Source organism: Balearica regulorum, chromosome 10 (assembly GCF_011004875.1).
Source record: "Balearica regulorum gibbericeps isolate bBalReg1 chromosome 10, bBalReg1.pri, whole genome shotgun sequence".
Taxonomy (NCBI): domain Eukaryota; kingdom Metazoa; phylum Chordata; class Aves; order Gruiformes; family Gruidae; genus Balearica; species Balearica regulorum.
In genome coordinates this window covers 3,724,236-3,736,504 of record NC_046193.1, presented here as the reverse complement: position 1 = coordinate 3,736,504, position 12,269 = coordinate 3,724,236, and the positions used below count along the sequence as shown (strand labels likewise).

Sequence of the window (12,269 nt, the reverse complement as noted above, 5' to 3'; positions counted from 1 at the left end):
CCAATTACTGTAAAATTAGAGGGGATCTGCATGTCTGTCGGAAACGATCAGGTAAGTCAAAGGGAGATGAAAAACTCTCATTAGAAATCAAGAAGATAAAGAACAGGCTATGGCCAGTGTGGAACAGTCATTTTCCCTTCTGTAGAGGAGCACTGCTTCAGTTTGGGGTACTCGACTCCTAGAACTGAACGGCAATGGAACAGCATTCAAAAAGGCATCTTGCGTGATGGGGATAGTGCAGAGAGTGGTCCGGGTGCGTAGGGCAGCCGTATGGTGAGACATACAGATGCTGCTATTTGCAAGTGTGCGTGAGGCACAGCCACAAAGAAGGATTGTGTCGTTGTAGGTGACTGATGTCACTAGGTAAGAAGCAGGATGAATTTTAGAACAATCTGAGCTTAAGAGAAGGCTTTTATAACTTGCGCAGTTTGTGCAGCTCTGTGTTGTACTGGTGGGAAGCGGTGGTGCCATGTTTCAGTGAGACATAGTTGGAGTAGACCGACCGCTTGGTCCATCTGTGACTGGCACCTACTGGATTCGTGTGTCCTGTTCAATGAGATGTCTTGTCTGAGGATAGATATTTGCTTAAAAATCTGCCTAACAACATTAAAATGTTCCGGATGGCTGATATCCTTATGCTGTCTATAACCATGTTGTGGTTCTCTGTGGGCAAGGTGGAAATAATCTCTTGCCTTAAAATACACAGGCAACAACAACAAAATCTGTCTTTGGTCCTTATAGCACTGAACACAGCTGTTAATTATGATTTCGTCTCTTTGCGCACATTTTGGAGAACTGCATCCCATCTCAAGAGCAAAATAGCCTGATCTTATGTAAAAATTCTCTTTTGGCTTTTTTTTTTTTTAAAGGAAAAGATACAAAAGTTCTTTTTACTGTTAACAAAAAGAAAAATATGTATTTTTTCAGAAAAATAGATTATAGCATGCAGTTTTCCTTTATAGCTGTTATGGCAGTAGTGCATGTGAAAAATGTGCATGTTCCGTTTCCAGTCGTATATATTTCTATTTGCTCATTAACTAACAATATGGTTTTTTCAACAACCAGATGATTTTCTTTCACATTTTGTGTTCTTCCTGTTTCATTATTCTACTTATAGTTCTTTTGCATGGAAGCTGGATTTTCTGAATCTCATTAACAACCAATGGTGCTGCACTAAAAGCTTCAGTAGTAGTTTCATGGCTTTATATCTTTACTTAATAGAGTAATAAGGTGCCTCTGATAGTGAAACCAAGGTGGCAGAAGATAGGACTGCAAGTGCAGACTGCGATGTAAGTTTGTTTGGGGTGGGTTTTTGTGTTTGGGGGTTTTTGCTTTGTTTTTTTGTTGGTGTCCGTCCCCCCCCTTCCCCCCCAGGCTGGCTGTTTCTCATGGAGATCTGTATCATGCTCTAGCATTTCATCTGCTGAACAATCATACGCCAACTGCTGACTGACAATAACGATGTCTGACTTCAGCTGGCACTGTGTTTTCTTGTACTCCACACTGGCTGGCCCTGCTGCTAGCAAAGGACTTTTTTTTTCCTTCCTTTCTTTTTTTCTTGAGTAACCCCTGAAAAATATAAGGGGGTACCTCTCCCTGCAAAAATGGGTTTCTCTGCTATCACTTGTGAAGCCACTCTTAGGTAAAAGACATTATTGTATGTATAAGGCTGAAATAGAGTATTTTGGGCTAAATACAGCAATCTGATTCCATTTTTGTATTGCTGTGCTGTGGCTCTCCTGTCTTTTGGCTAAAGGTCTGCTAATAGGCTCTGATTTTCTTGACTACTTTTAGAGGGACGTGGCCATCAGTAGTTAACCAGTCCTTCTTACTGCTAATGTTTGGTTGATTTATATGATAGATGCTGACAGAAGAACAGAAAAACAGCATAGCAAGTCCATTTTTTGGGGAGGTTTCTTTTCCCTTGGATTGCTAAGTAGAATTTTGAACTTCTTTTTTTGGAATGTGAGTGTCAACACTGAGCATGCTATAGTAGTTTGGAATTAGATGTTAAAAGAGGAAAGGTCTTTTCTGTGAAAAATGTTGGGATTTAATCTTGTCCGGAAATTGTATGTGTTGCTTCCAGTGGGTTCTAGAAGAAACTGTGATACATCCTAAGTAATCATCCATACCAGGAATATTGCTATTTAAACAGATGTTTTTAGTAAAATAGTCAGCCACTGGGACTTTCACATGCTGGATGTAATTTCTATCTTCTTTTCCTTTTAAGAAGTACTATCTCTTCATCAGGTACAAAACCCATTGATCTGTATACCACGTTTGCTGACGTAGGTTCAGGTTTTACTCTGATCTAATTGTTGCAATTTGAGCTGAAGTAAAGAAATGCCCGTTGACCACGCAAGATTTGGTTTGGACCCTTTAACCTCTGAAGTTCAGAGCTGGACACAACAAAATGCATTTTGCTGCAGCTGAGCAGTTGTGGATTCCCTCAGCTTTTATTCTCTCTGTTGTCCTATAGATCCATACTTATGAAAAATATGATACCTGTCAACTTTTTAGTAAAAAGTAATCCATCAATATTATATTTCACATTAATGAGCGCTCTTCCACCGTGCTTCCTCAGAGGTATAGATGTGCTGCTCTTGCTTCCATCTAAAGCAGGAAAAAGGCCTCCATTTAAAAAACCCAAAATCCTGGCCTCCTTTAAGTATTTGAGACTACTGTTATGTCAAAAATTCCAACCAATACTGTAAATGTTTCTGCTACCATTTAAGAACTCTCAAAACAGTTAGTGGGTCGATGCAGCCCCCAAGGTAGGTGTCAGGAGGGGGCAGATGTTGGTTTTCTGAAATGTACAGGCCAAAGAAGGATTGTAGGTAAAAATTGTAGTTTCTTGATTAAAAGGCTAATAGATGGTTCAGACATAGATAAGATTTTTGTCAGTATTTTCAGTTTTTAAGATAAAAAGTCTCTAAATCTCAGAAAGGAAGGTAAAATGAGGTTAAGATATATACGTGTTTATCAGGAGAAATGGCAGTTTCTACCATAGTATTAAAACATTGAGTTAGTCTTAATGAAGATTAGATAGAGAGGCTAGTTAATATTTTTATAATGAAATGATTAGTAATGGACTTAAGGAGAAAAAAAAAAGAAGAAAGAAAATTTAGGAACCAAATTCAGTGTCCCTTCTGAACAGAGACTGAACAAAAGTCCAAAAGTTTTTGGTAGTGTGGGGTAGAGTAGGCCTGGCTGCTGTATTTAATCAGTCTCTACCAAGCTGAAGTTCCTATCTGTGGTAAGGAGCTAGATAACCTATTTCTTTTAAGATGTTCTGGAGAATTTGCTGATTAAAATGAGATATAATGAGATAGCAGGCACACAGACTGTAAAAGCACAGACTTCTCAAAATGCCGTGAAACTGCATGCTTCAAGCTGCTATTTTCTCAATGCTAAAGGTCACGTGGAAATTCAAATTCTAGATTTAAGAAATCTGGTGATATGTAAAATGCACAAACGAAGGACAAATGTAGAACGCCCCGACTTCTTAGTGTTTATGTTTCAATAATTTGCTTTTAATGAAGCAAAGTGAAATATCTGAATTGGAGTCTAGTGAGTTTGTAGGGGTTTTTGGATAGGGTTTTTCATCCTTATCCCCTGGGGTGATACTGTAGTGGACATAACATAGCATAACATCGATTTTTTTTTTTTTTTTTTTTTTTTTTTTTGGGGAGTGGGGTGGGGTGGAGGGAAAGGTGACACTTCAGCCTGACTGAAGAAATTTTGAAAATTGGAGACAATGCTGATGAGGTCGTACCTGAACAGTAGATCTTTCTGCTACATCACTGGATAATGCATCTTTTGTGTGTTTTTTGCTGAAGAAAGGTGCCTTTTTTCCCTCCCCCAGGCTCCATAGCTGGTACAGTAATCTGTGCTGGATCCTGGGTTTATGCTTAGGATATGTCCCTTAGGTAATCAGCTATTGCTTTTAGTGCATTTAACTTTTTTTCCCCACATCTACTTTATTTAATGATACCTGAATACCTGAAATCTGAATATCCTTAGCTTGTTTCCAGCTGTGTTTTCGATTAAATTGATAACATAGTTTGGAAGTTGGCCCTCCTTGGAACAACTGTGTTGTGTTAGGCTCTGTGTAAAATCAATGCAGCTATACGTGAAAACATGCATTTTCTAAAGCTTATATAGGTGTAGAATGAGTCTTTGTTCAGTGCCAAAAGTACAACCCCGAAGAGCAGGAATATGTGTTGTGTAGGAAGGTAGTGAATAAAAGAAATCCAATGACTGCTTTGCAATGTGGAATTAGAGTCTTGTGAGAATAAATAGCCAATGAAAAATAACCTTTCATTTTATCACTGAAAGCAAAACAAAATAACTTGATGTTAGCACTAGCGAGAAACGCGAGAGGTTTCTTCGAACTTGTGCCTAGTACAGACTTTACTAGAAAAATCTCTTTGCACAGCAGACCGCTTTTCAGTAAGCGTCTCTAATGTCGCGCGGGGCTCTGTACTGGGCGGCGCAGGTACTGCTGGTTAGCCCTCTGCTCACCTGCCGCAGCCTCTGAAGTCACCAGGTGTTGGTGGCGGTGCATCGCAAAGCCGAGAATATCACAGAATGGTTGAGGCTGGCAGGGACCTCCGGAGGTCATCTGGGCCACCCTCCCTGCTCACACAGGGCCACCTAGAGCTGGTTGCCCAGGACTATGTCCAGTGGCTTCCGAGTATCTCCAAGGATGGAGACTCTGCGGCCTCCCTGGGCACCCTGTGCCAGCGCTCGGTCACCCTCAGAGTATAAAAGTGTTTCCTCATGTTCAGAGGGACCCTCCCATGTTTCAGCGTGTGCCTGCTGCCTCTGGTCCTGGCACTGGGCACCACTGGGAAGAGTCTGGCTCTTTGCACCCGCCCTTCAGGTATTTATATACATTAATATGTATATAAATATTGTGAATATTGTGTAACTCGGACAAGCCCTCAGCCATAAGCAGTAATAAATGTGATTTGGTTTCTTATTGCAGTCTGTCTACTAACAGTATCCATAAAGAGCGAAATTCTGGCGTCGGAGAAGGAAGGATTTAATCGGCAGGACCCGATCCAATCCCCAGAAGTCATTGATAGAGTCGTTTCATTGACTTTAATGGGACTGAATTGATTCCTTTCGTAGTATTTTTGTTCCTGTCAGTAGTTCATTTGGCTTTGCTGTAACCATTTACATGAGTAATGGGTGGAAGGCAGACTTTGTAGCAAATTGTAGACTGAATAACCCTACGCTGTAACAGGGCACTGGAGGTAGTTTTAGTTCATAATTGTTATTTTAAGTTTCCCTCAGTATACTGGTACAGCATGGAAAAAAATCAGCAAATTTGTGAGTTTGATTCTGTTTGGTAGAGATCCTAAGTAAATAAGCTTATTGTATAACTGACGTTAATGATATTTTGTGCCCCTTTGATAAAGATTTATATTGTGGCAGTTTTTTTTTCCTTCAAATAATCAACAATATCGTATACAGGAGGCATGGCATAGTTTTTATTTCTCTTACGTGATAGCAGAACTGGTACAAGAAGTCCAAGCTGACTGGAGGCATGGATTCACACTGAAAGCACTGACAAAATTGTTACTTTAGGGATTATAATAGATAGTTACATGTGCTTTTTTTTTTTTAAAAAAAAACCTTTTTCATTTTGGAATCTTTTTGAAATAATACCTTAACTTCATTGTCTTTATGTCATCATATTATCAGGGGAAATATATTTCTGTCTTAGAACAACAACTGAATGAAGCATCCTAGAAGAAATTCTAATTATTTGTAGGCGGTATGTACAAATGTCTTATTCCTGTGTGCTCATCATGAATGGATTATGTCCGAGTTAACTTAATGCAACTTGAAATTCATTAAGAAATGTAGTGATGAAGTCAGGAATATTTTGAGACAACACTTAGCTACAAAGTTCAGTTTCCCTGTCTTTATCTACTCTCAGCTTCCTGGTATTAAACAAAAATTTTGCGGTTGCGAAGGTGCCAACCTGCTTTTATTCAAATGGTGTTTTGTTTTAGTTCCTTCTCCATCTTGTGCATTCCTGATAATTAAACTTCAAAGTCAGTATTCGTTTTAAGAGAGTGTGAGTTTGAGCATCGTTGGGTATGTTTGATTAGCTTTGGCTGCTTGGATAGACAATCCATTTCTCATTCGGGTCCACAAAGGTTATATTCACAAATGGATGGACGTTTTGTCTTTGACATGGAAAGAACAAGAAATTGTAAAAGGTGGTACAGCTTGGCCACACTTGATTTGTTTCACACATCTGGAGACTTCTGCAGAGCTGGTTATGGTTTTGTTTCTCACCTGTTTTCACCTTGCAAAGGTCTGCCATGAGTTTTTCATCCTCTGCAATATGTTGTCAACCTGTTGCTGCCCACACCTTGCATCAAAATTTGAGGAACCGTACTCTCAAAAAGCCCCCTCTCAGACGATTTTGCTCAGACTCAAGGGAAATCTGCTTTCAATCCTGTTTTATCGAGGAGTGGTATCTCTAATGCAAAGAATATAGATAAATCTGTTTAAATACCTACTACTCACTAAAATGTGACACTTCCAGTGCTTTTTTCCACCCCTTACCGTGGGAGTTCTCTATAGGTCTCAAGGGAGCAGCTAGCTTTATATCTACAGCTGAATAATAACCCAAGTGGGACAGTAATGCTACATGCAGAAGGGTGGGAACTGCTAATTCCCTTAGCTTAATTCCGGGGGAACCGGATCTGTACGCTGCCTTCCCAGTTGCATGATGAGTGAATAGTCCCTGGGCTTTGCTGATCTCTCTGCCCTGGCTGTTTCTCTGCCGACCCGTTAGGAAGTCATTACCTTTTCATCCTTCCTCCTGTAGTGCGGGCAATTCCTTCGTCATCGGATTTTGAGACCAGAGTTGGCATAATCTTAGATGACAATTTAGAGAAAAGAGTCAAATTATGAATGTATCCTGGACTTTTGGAGTCGTCATGAATCCATTATTTGTCCAGACCTTTAAGGACAGTGAAATGCAAGTCTTGTGATTCTGATCTGGTGAAATCTGGTTTGTTACCTTGCTACTGACTTTTCTGCCAGTAGAAGTCCAAACGAAATCAGATGTCAGAATGCATGGTGATGATATCTACTTAGAAATCATTCTAACACACTGTGGAAAATATTTACAAGCTTCCAAGATGAGACTTTTCCTGATTAGGGAAATCAAAGAATAGTTTTCCCAGCAGGCCTGCAGTTACCTCATCCAAATTACTTCTGTTTTAATTGGCATGCATTTCCTTTAAGCAGCTAGAAGATGAAAAATATTTGACTTGGGCTCTACAGGAATGGAAGCCTCTTCCCCAAGGCACAGCCACTCTGGAAAAAAACCCCAATGCCTAACCAACAAATAATTCGAGTTTGTATGACAAAAATCCATGAAATCTTTGACAAACAAAATCCCAGACCAGGGTGATGACTCATATTGTGACTTCTTAATGCGAAAAATAAGGGTAATATTTTACTCAGGTTTTCTAGTATGTGAGTTCTTTTGCTACCTGAAGTGAATCTGGGTGGGCCGCTATGTTCTCTTTTTATTCACAGCATACTGTTGTTTTCAAACTGCGCTTTAGGAAATTTTTTACCCAAATTTCTTGTTTCTAAAGCTTGTTTCAGAAGCATTGGTAAAAATAAATAAAAATAAATAATCTTTATTAAAAGCTACTGTTCTTGTCAGGAAGAGTAGTGTAATGATGTGTGTGAAATTAGTTTTCCAGATACTGGAGATTTTTATTTCTCTTTTGCTGAACGTGTCTGTGGAGGACTGCTTTCTCTATAAATTGTTATGGGGAATGGTGAGAGCAAATACACATAACTGAGGAGGAAATGATTGTGTGCTAGAGCAGTGTCAAAAGCTGTGCGCTCAGGATTTGAGGATGATGGCTCTTTGTGGCCTGGGAAGCATTTGGTTATAGATTAAAACCATTGAAGCACATTGTAAATGATGGTCTTTGGATTGAAAGAGATTGAGTGACCTTGAGTTAAAGAGGTTGAGAAATTTTGGCCTGCAGGCCCTGAGGGGACTCAGGCTTCTCTGAAAAGAAAGGGAGAAGTCCTTCAGCTCCCTGGTTATTTCCCACCCCCAGTGCAATGCACCTTCTGCTGCTGAAGCTTGTGGGTTGCTCAGCCTTGTTCCCTTTGACTGCTGGAGATGTTGTTCCTCAGATAGCTTAGCCCATAGCAGTGGGATTAGTTTCAAGTGCCATTGGATATCTTTTTGTCACGTAGTTACGCAGATTTGCCCTATAACCAGTGGAAGCAGGCACCCCTAGCCTGAAATTCAGTTCACCTAATTTAGATGTCCATATGAGAAAGAGATCAGTCTCAGTTTAGAAGTGCCTGTTTCTCTTTGGAGAGCGTCTGGATCTGCAACTCCTGTGAGGCAAAAGAACAGCTATGTGGTAGATCAAGGTAGATCCGAATCAAATCGGTGAGGGCTTTTCAGTGATGTTGTTCCTGAATAATATCAGTCATTCATTTTGATTGAAAATGTACAGGTGATTCTGCTTTTCTAAAATCAGAATTGTTTGGTAATTCACCTATACTACATTCACATATAGAAAATATCACTGTTTTGAATGTGGTTTTTTTTGAACGAATCCCTTCCCTGACTTCCTCCACCCCAAAACCAGCAAACAAAAACCCCCACCCAAACCTAGTGCAATACTTGGATTTCTAGGAGACTCTAAATTTCACCCACTTGTAGTAATTTGATCTGGTTTGGAGCTATAAAGCCTGTAGCCCCAGTGATGGGGGAGTACTGTCATATGCCAGTCTCAAGTTTTCTATCCCTCAGCTCTCGTTAAAGGACTATTAGCCACTCTTCCTGAGCGAGGTGTTGATGTGTCAGTCATGCTAACCTGGTATGCGCTCTGGCGAAGTTCCTGGACTTTTCATAAAAGAGATTCGAGGATCGAATGAAGCCTGCGTATCTTGTTCCATGGCGTTAGGGAGATGCATTGTCAGTGAATAATGTTAGTCATGCTTTGTGCTTTCTGTATTTTACCATCTACCTTTCAAAATGTGAGATGGTGTTTCCCCGGTGTCGTAACATTAGGTGAATCGTGGAGAGCACAAACTCTGAGTGATTTGTTTTTTAAAGCTCCGAAGGAAGCATAGACTTCATATTTGTTGTTTATTGATTAATATTTAATTGAAGGTGAAATAAAAAATTAAGCAGGCAAATGACTCAAACATGCCAAAAAGCCACAACACAGTCTTGCTGTGGCTGACAAATGACAGTGAATTTCTAAGAATAGAAGCAAATATATTAACATATAGTGATGGCACAGTAAGTCAAAAGAGATGCTTTGCTTGAGAGTGGTGGACACATCCCACCGAAAAATCATGCAGAAAACATCATTGATACTGAGTTTAGTACCCTTTGCATCACTAATGAAATTAGTATTTGCAGAGGAAAGCCATCTACCAATAATTATCCTTTCATTGTGGTGTTATGGAACAGTTTAAGAACTGTTTTATTTTATTAGAGGACTGTTTAAAAAGCCCACGGGACAAGCAAAGCCCTATAAATTCTCTGTTAGGTGAATGGTGTGGGTTGGTTGTTTGGGGTTTTGTTTTGGTTTTGTTTTTAACATCGTGGCTGTTTTAGACACCCAGCGTTCTAGATCTTGAAGTGTCCTCATCTTAGGAATAGATTCTTTTTTTGCCCACTGGAAATAAATAGTAGTCTGTCATTTCAGCTATTCATTATTATTAATGATGCCTCGTTTTCACAACATTTTTCTGAGTATTCTTTTTCATAATCAAATCTGAGTCTGCTTTTTGATCTAGCTGGCAGCAGCAACTGATCATAGATGAAACCAGGAAGAGTCTGAAATGCTGATTTTTAGGAAAGGGGAAGCATATGATCAGTGGAGGTTGAGGTGATTCAGTGCCTCTCGGGATGAAGTCTGTTTTACTGGACATCTGTGACATTTTTATCCTGCAATTTTTTCAAAATACTGCTACAGGCTGATGTTTTTTCTATTCGGAATACTGATCATGCATCCTGTTTGAAAACAGATAAAGCAATAGTAAGGTCTTTTCTGCATGCTATACATAGGGAATTATCTAGAAGCGAATTGACACTGTGAACACTGTCCAGCATGCAAGCGTGGAAAGTTGCGTGTTGTTGACAGAGCAGAATATCTCCTCCTTGGCTATTGCTTGGCAAATAAAGGCCACTTTTAATTACTATTTCCACTTTATTGCTCACTGTAAGCCACAATTTGTGCTGAAATTCTTCTGTTCTCGTGAACTTGAAAAGCAATATGTGAAATCAAGGTTGGCAGAAGTTCTTAGCGCTAGAATACATGTCAATAAAGAAGCATGTAGCAGTTGATTGCTATTTTAATTGCATTCTGTAATATTGTAGTGATGTCACTGTGGGCAAAGAGGAGTTGGTGCGTACAGCGGGTGCATGCAGAGCAACGGCAATGCAGTTAGATCAGTGGAGATAGCAAGCCTGTGTCTTCTGTTAACTGTGTGTGGGCAGGAGATTACAATTGTTGCACAAATACAAAATTGGGACTTGAAACACTCTGGGATCCTCTTTGTCCTTTACGTGTGTACGCCTTTCAGCGGTGTATTGCTGTACCTAGACAGTTCCAAATACGCACTTTGACTACGACAGGCTTGTCAGTCATTAGGCTGATGGTGTGCTTTTTTAAAGATCTTTTTTATTATGAAAAAACTATTGAGACCTATAGATTAGACAGTGCGCACGCACTAACCCACTTGAGGCAAAAAAGAAACCTTTAATCTCTGTTAAAACTCTCTGTGCCAAATATAATAGCTGGTTTCAGCAGTATTTAAACCAACTTCATTAGCATATGGGAAGGGGAAACAGGTTTTAAAGGCTGGTTTTAGCAAGTAATCAACTGTCTCCCAGATGGTCCAAATGTGACTTGTTCAACACTGCACACGGGGGGCGGGAAAGAAAAAAAAAGAAAAAAGAAGGAAAGCACCCCAACCAGTGCCACCCTGCGTGCAGATGTATTTGGGTGTGTTGTGTGTTGGCCCCACGCTCACAGGTTTTCAGCTGTCAGGGCCGTTGGCAAGCGGGCTCGCGGGCCGTGCTGGAGGAAAGCAGCCCAGGTGCTGCCTGCCTTACCTGAGCCGTAGCTCTGGCTGTTCAAAGCGAGACCATCAAGTGTGTTAGCTCTTTTCTGGGGTACGCTTCCTTTCACAGAGGCAAGGCTGCAAGATGTAATGTATGTAAATGTATTCTGCATTTGTGATGGTGGCTCTAGTTTTTCCCCCAGTTTTACTGTCCTTGCACTGAAAAACAGTTTTGCTTTAACCCATTATGAAAACTAGAAGCGTTTAACTAATTTTTGTTACCTTGTAGCCTTTATGAGAGAGTCTTTGTTCTTGCCAGATGAAAGATTGATGTGGCTGCACATACTGGAGGTGCATCAAGCATGCTGGACTAATCGCTCACTTATTAATATTCATGAGTCATCTCATTTAGCGGGTGCTCTGGGGACTTGATTAAAGTAAGCAACGCTGCCATTGGTGCTTTAGCCGTAGAGAGCTTTATCTAAGACAGAGCTAGTGTTATCCTTGTTGTCGATGCTAGCTCTGGCTACCTGCAGCATTTTACAGGACATCTGTACAGTGCTTCTGCACGGCTTCTCTTAAATGACGAGTCAAACTGCAATGAGAGAGCAAATAAATTTGAAATCACCTTTGTAACGCGTTATTGCTCACTCTTGTAATGAGTCATTTCTGTTTGTTCCCAAAGGTCCAGAGGAGAAATGACCATGTAGATTCTACAGCTTGGGTGCAGCATAATGGGAAATGGTGAATGGAGTGGAGCTGGTCTGCAGCCTTGAAAGCAGCCGTTCTGCGGACCACTAGTCAGTCAGGGACACCTTGCACGCCAGAGGTATTCTCCACATCGCTTGCTGGACACACACTGGATTCTTTTTAATTTCTTAGGTTGGAATTCAAGATTCCTTTCCTTCAATTTTTAAACAGTTTTAAGATTGTATCAACTTTAACAAGTGGAGCAATATAATCAGCAACAATGGGTGACATGACAAATAGCGATTTTTATTCCAAGAACCAAAGAAATGAGGCCAACCATGCAGGAGAGTTTGGGTGCACACTGCAAGAACTGCGCTCCCTCATGGAACTTCGAGGAACAGAAGCAGTAGTAAAAATTAAAGAGACATATGGGGAAACAGAGGGGCTCTGCAGACATCTGAAGACATCACCAACAGAAGGTAAGCGTA

The 12,269-nt window shown here is 40.3% G+C and overlaps 1 protein-coding gene across 10 annotated transcripts in view; it reads left to right on the top strand.

Moving 5' to 3' along the window:
- Positions 1-12,269, top strand: part of ATP2B2 (ATPase plasma membrane Ca2+ transporting 2) — a 433,201-nt gene that overhangs the window by 237,974 nt on the left and 182,958 nt on the right. For all 10 annotated transcript variants that reach the window (XM_075762785.1, XM_075762787.1, XM_075762781.1 and 7 more), the window contains one exon: positions 11,777-12,260. In XM_075762785.1, coding sequence (XP_075618900.1) covers positions 12,062-12,260 — 199 coding nt within the window. In that variant the 5' untranslated portion in view covers positions 11,777-12,061. The remainder of the gene's footprint in view (positions 1-11,776; positions 12,261-12,269) is intronic.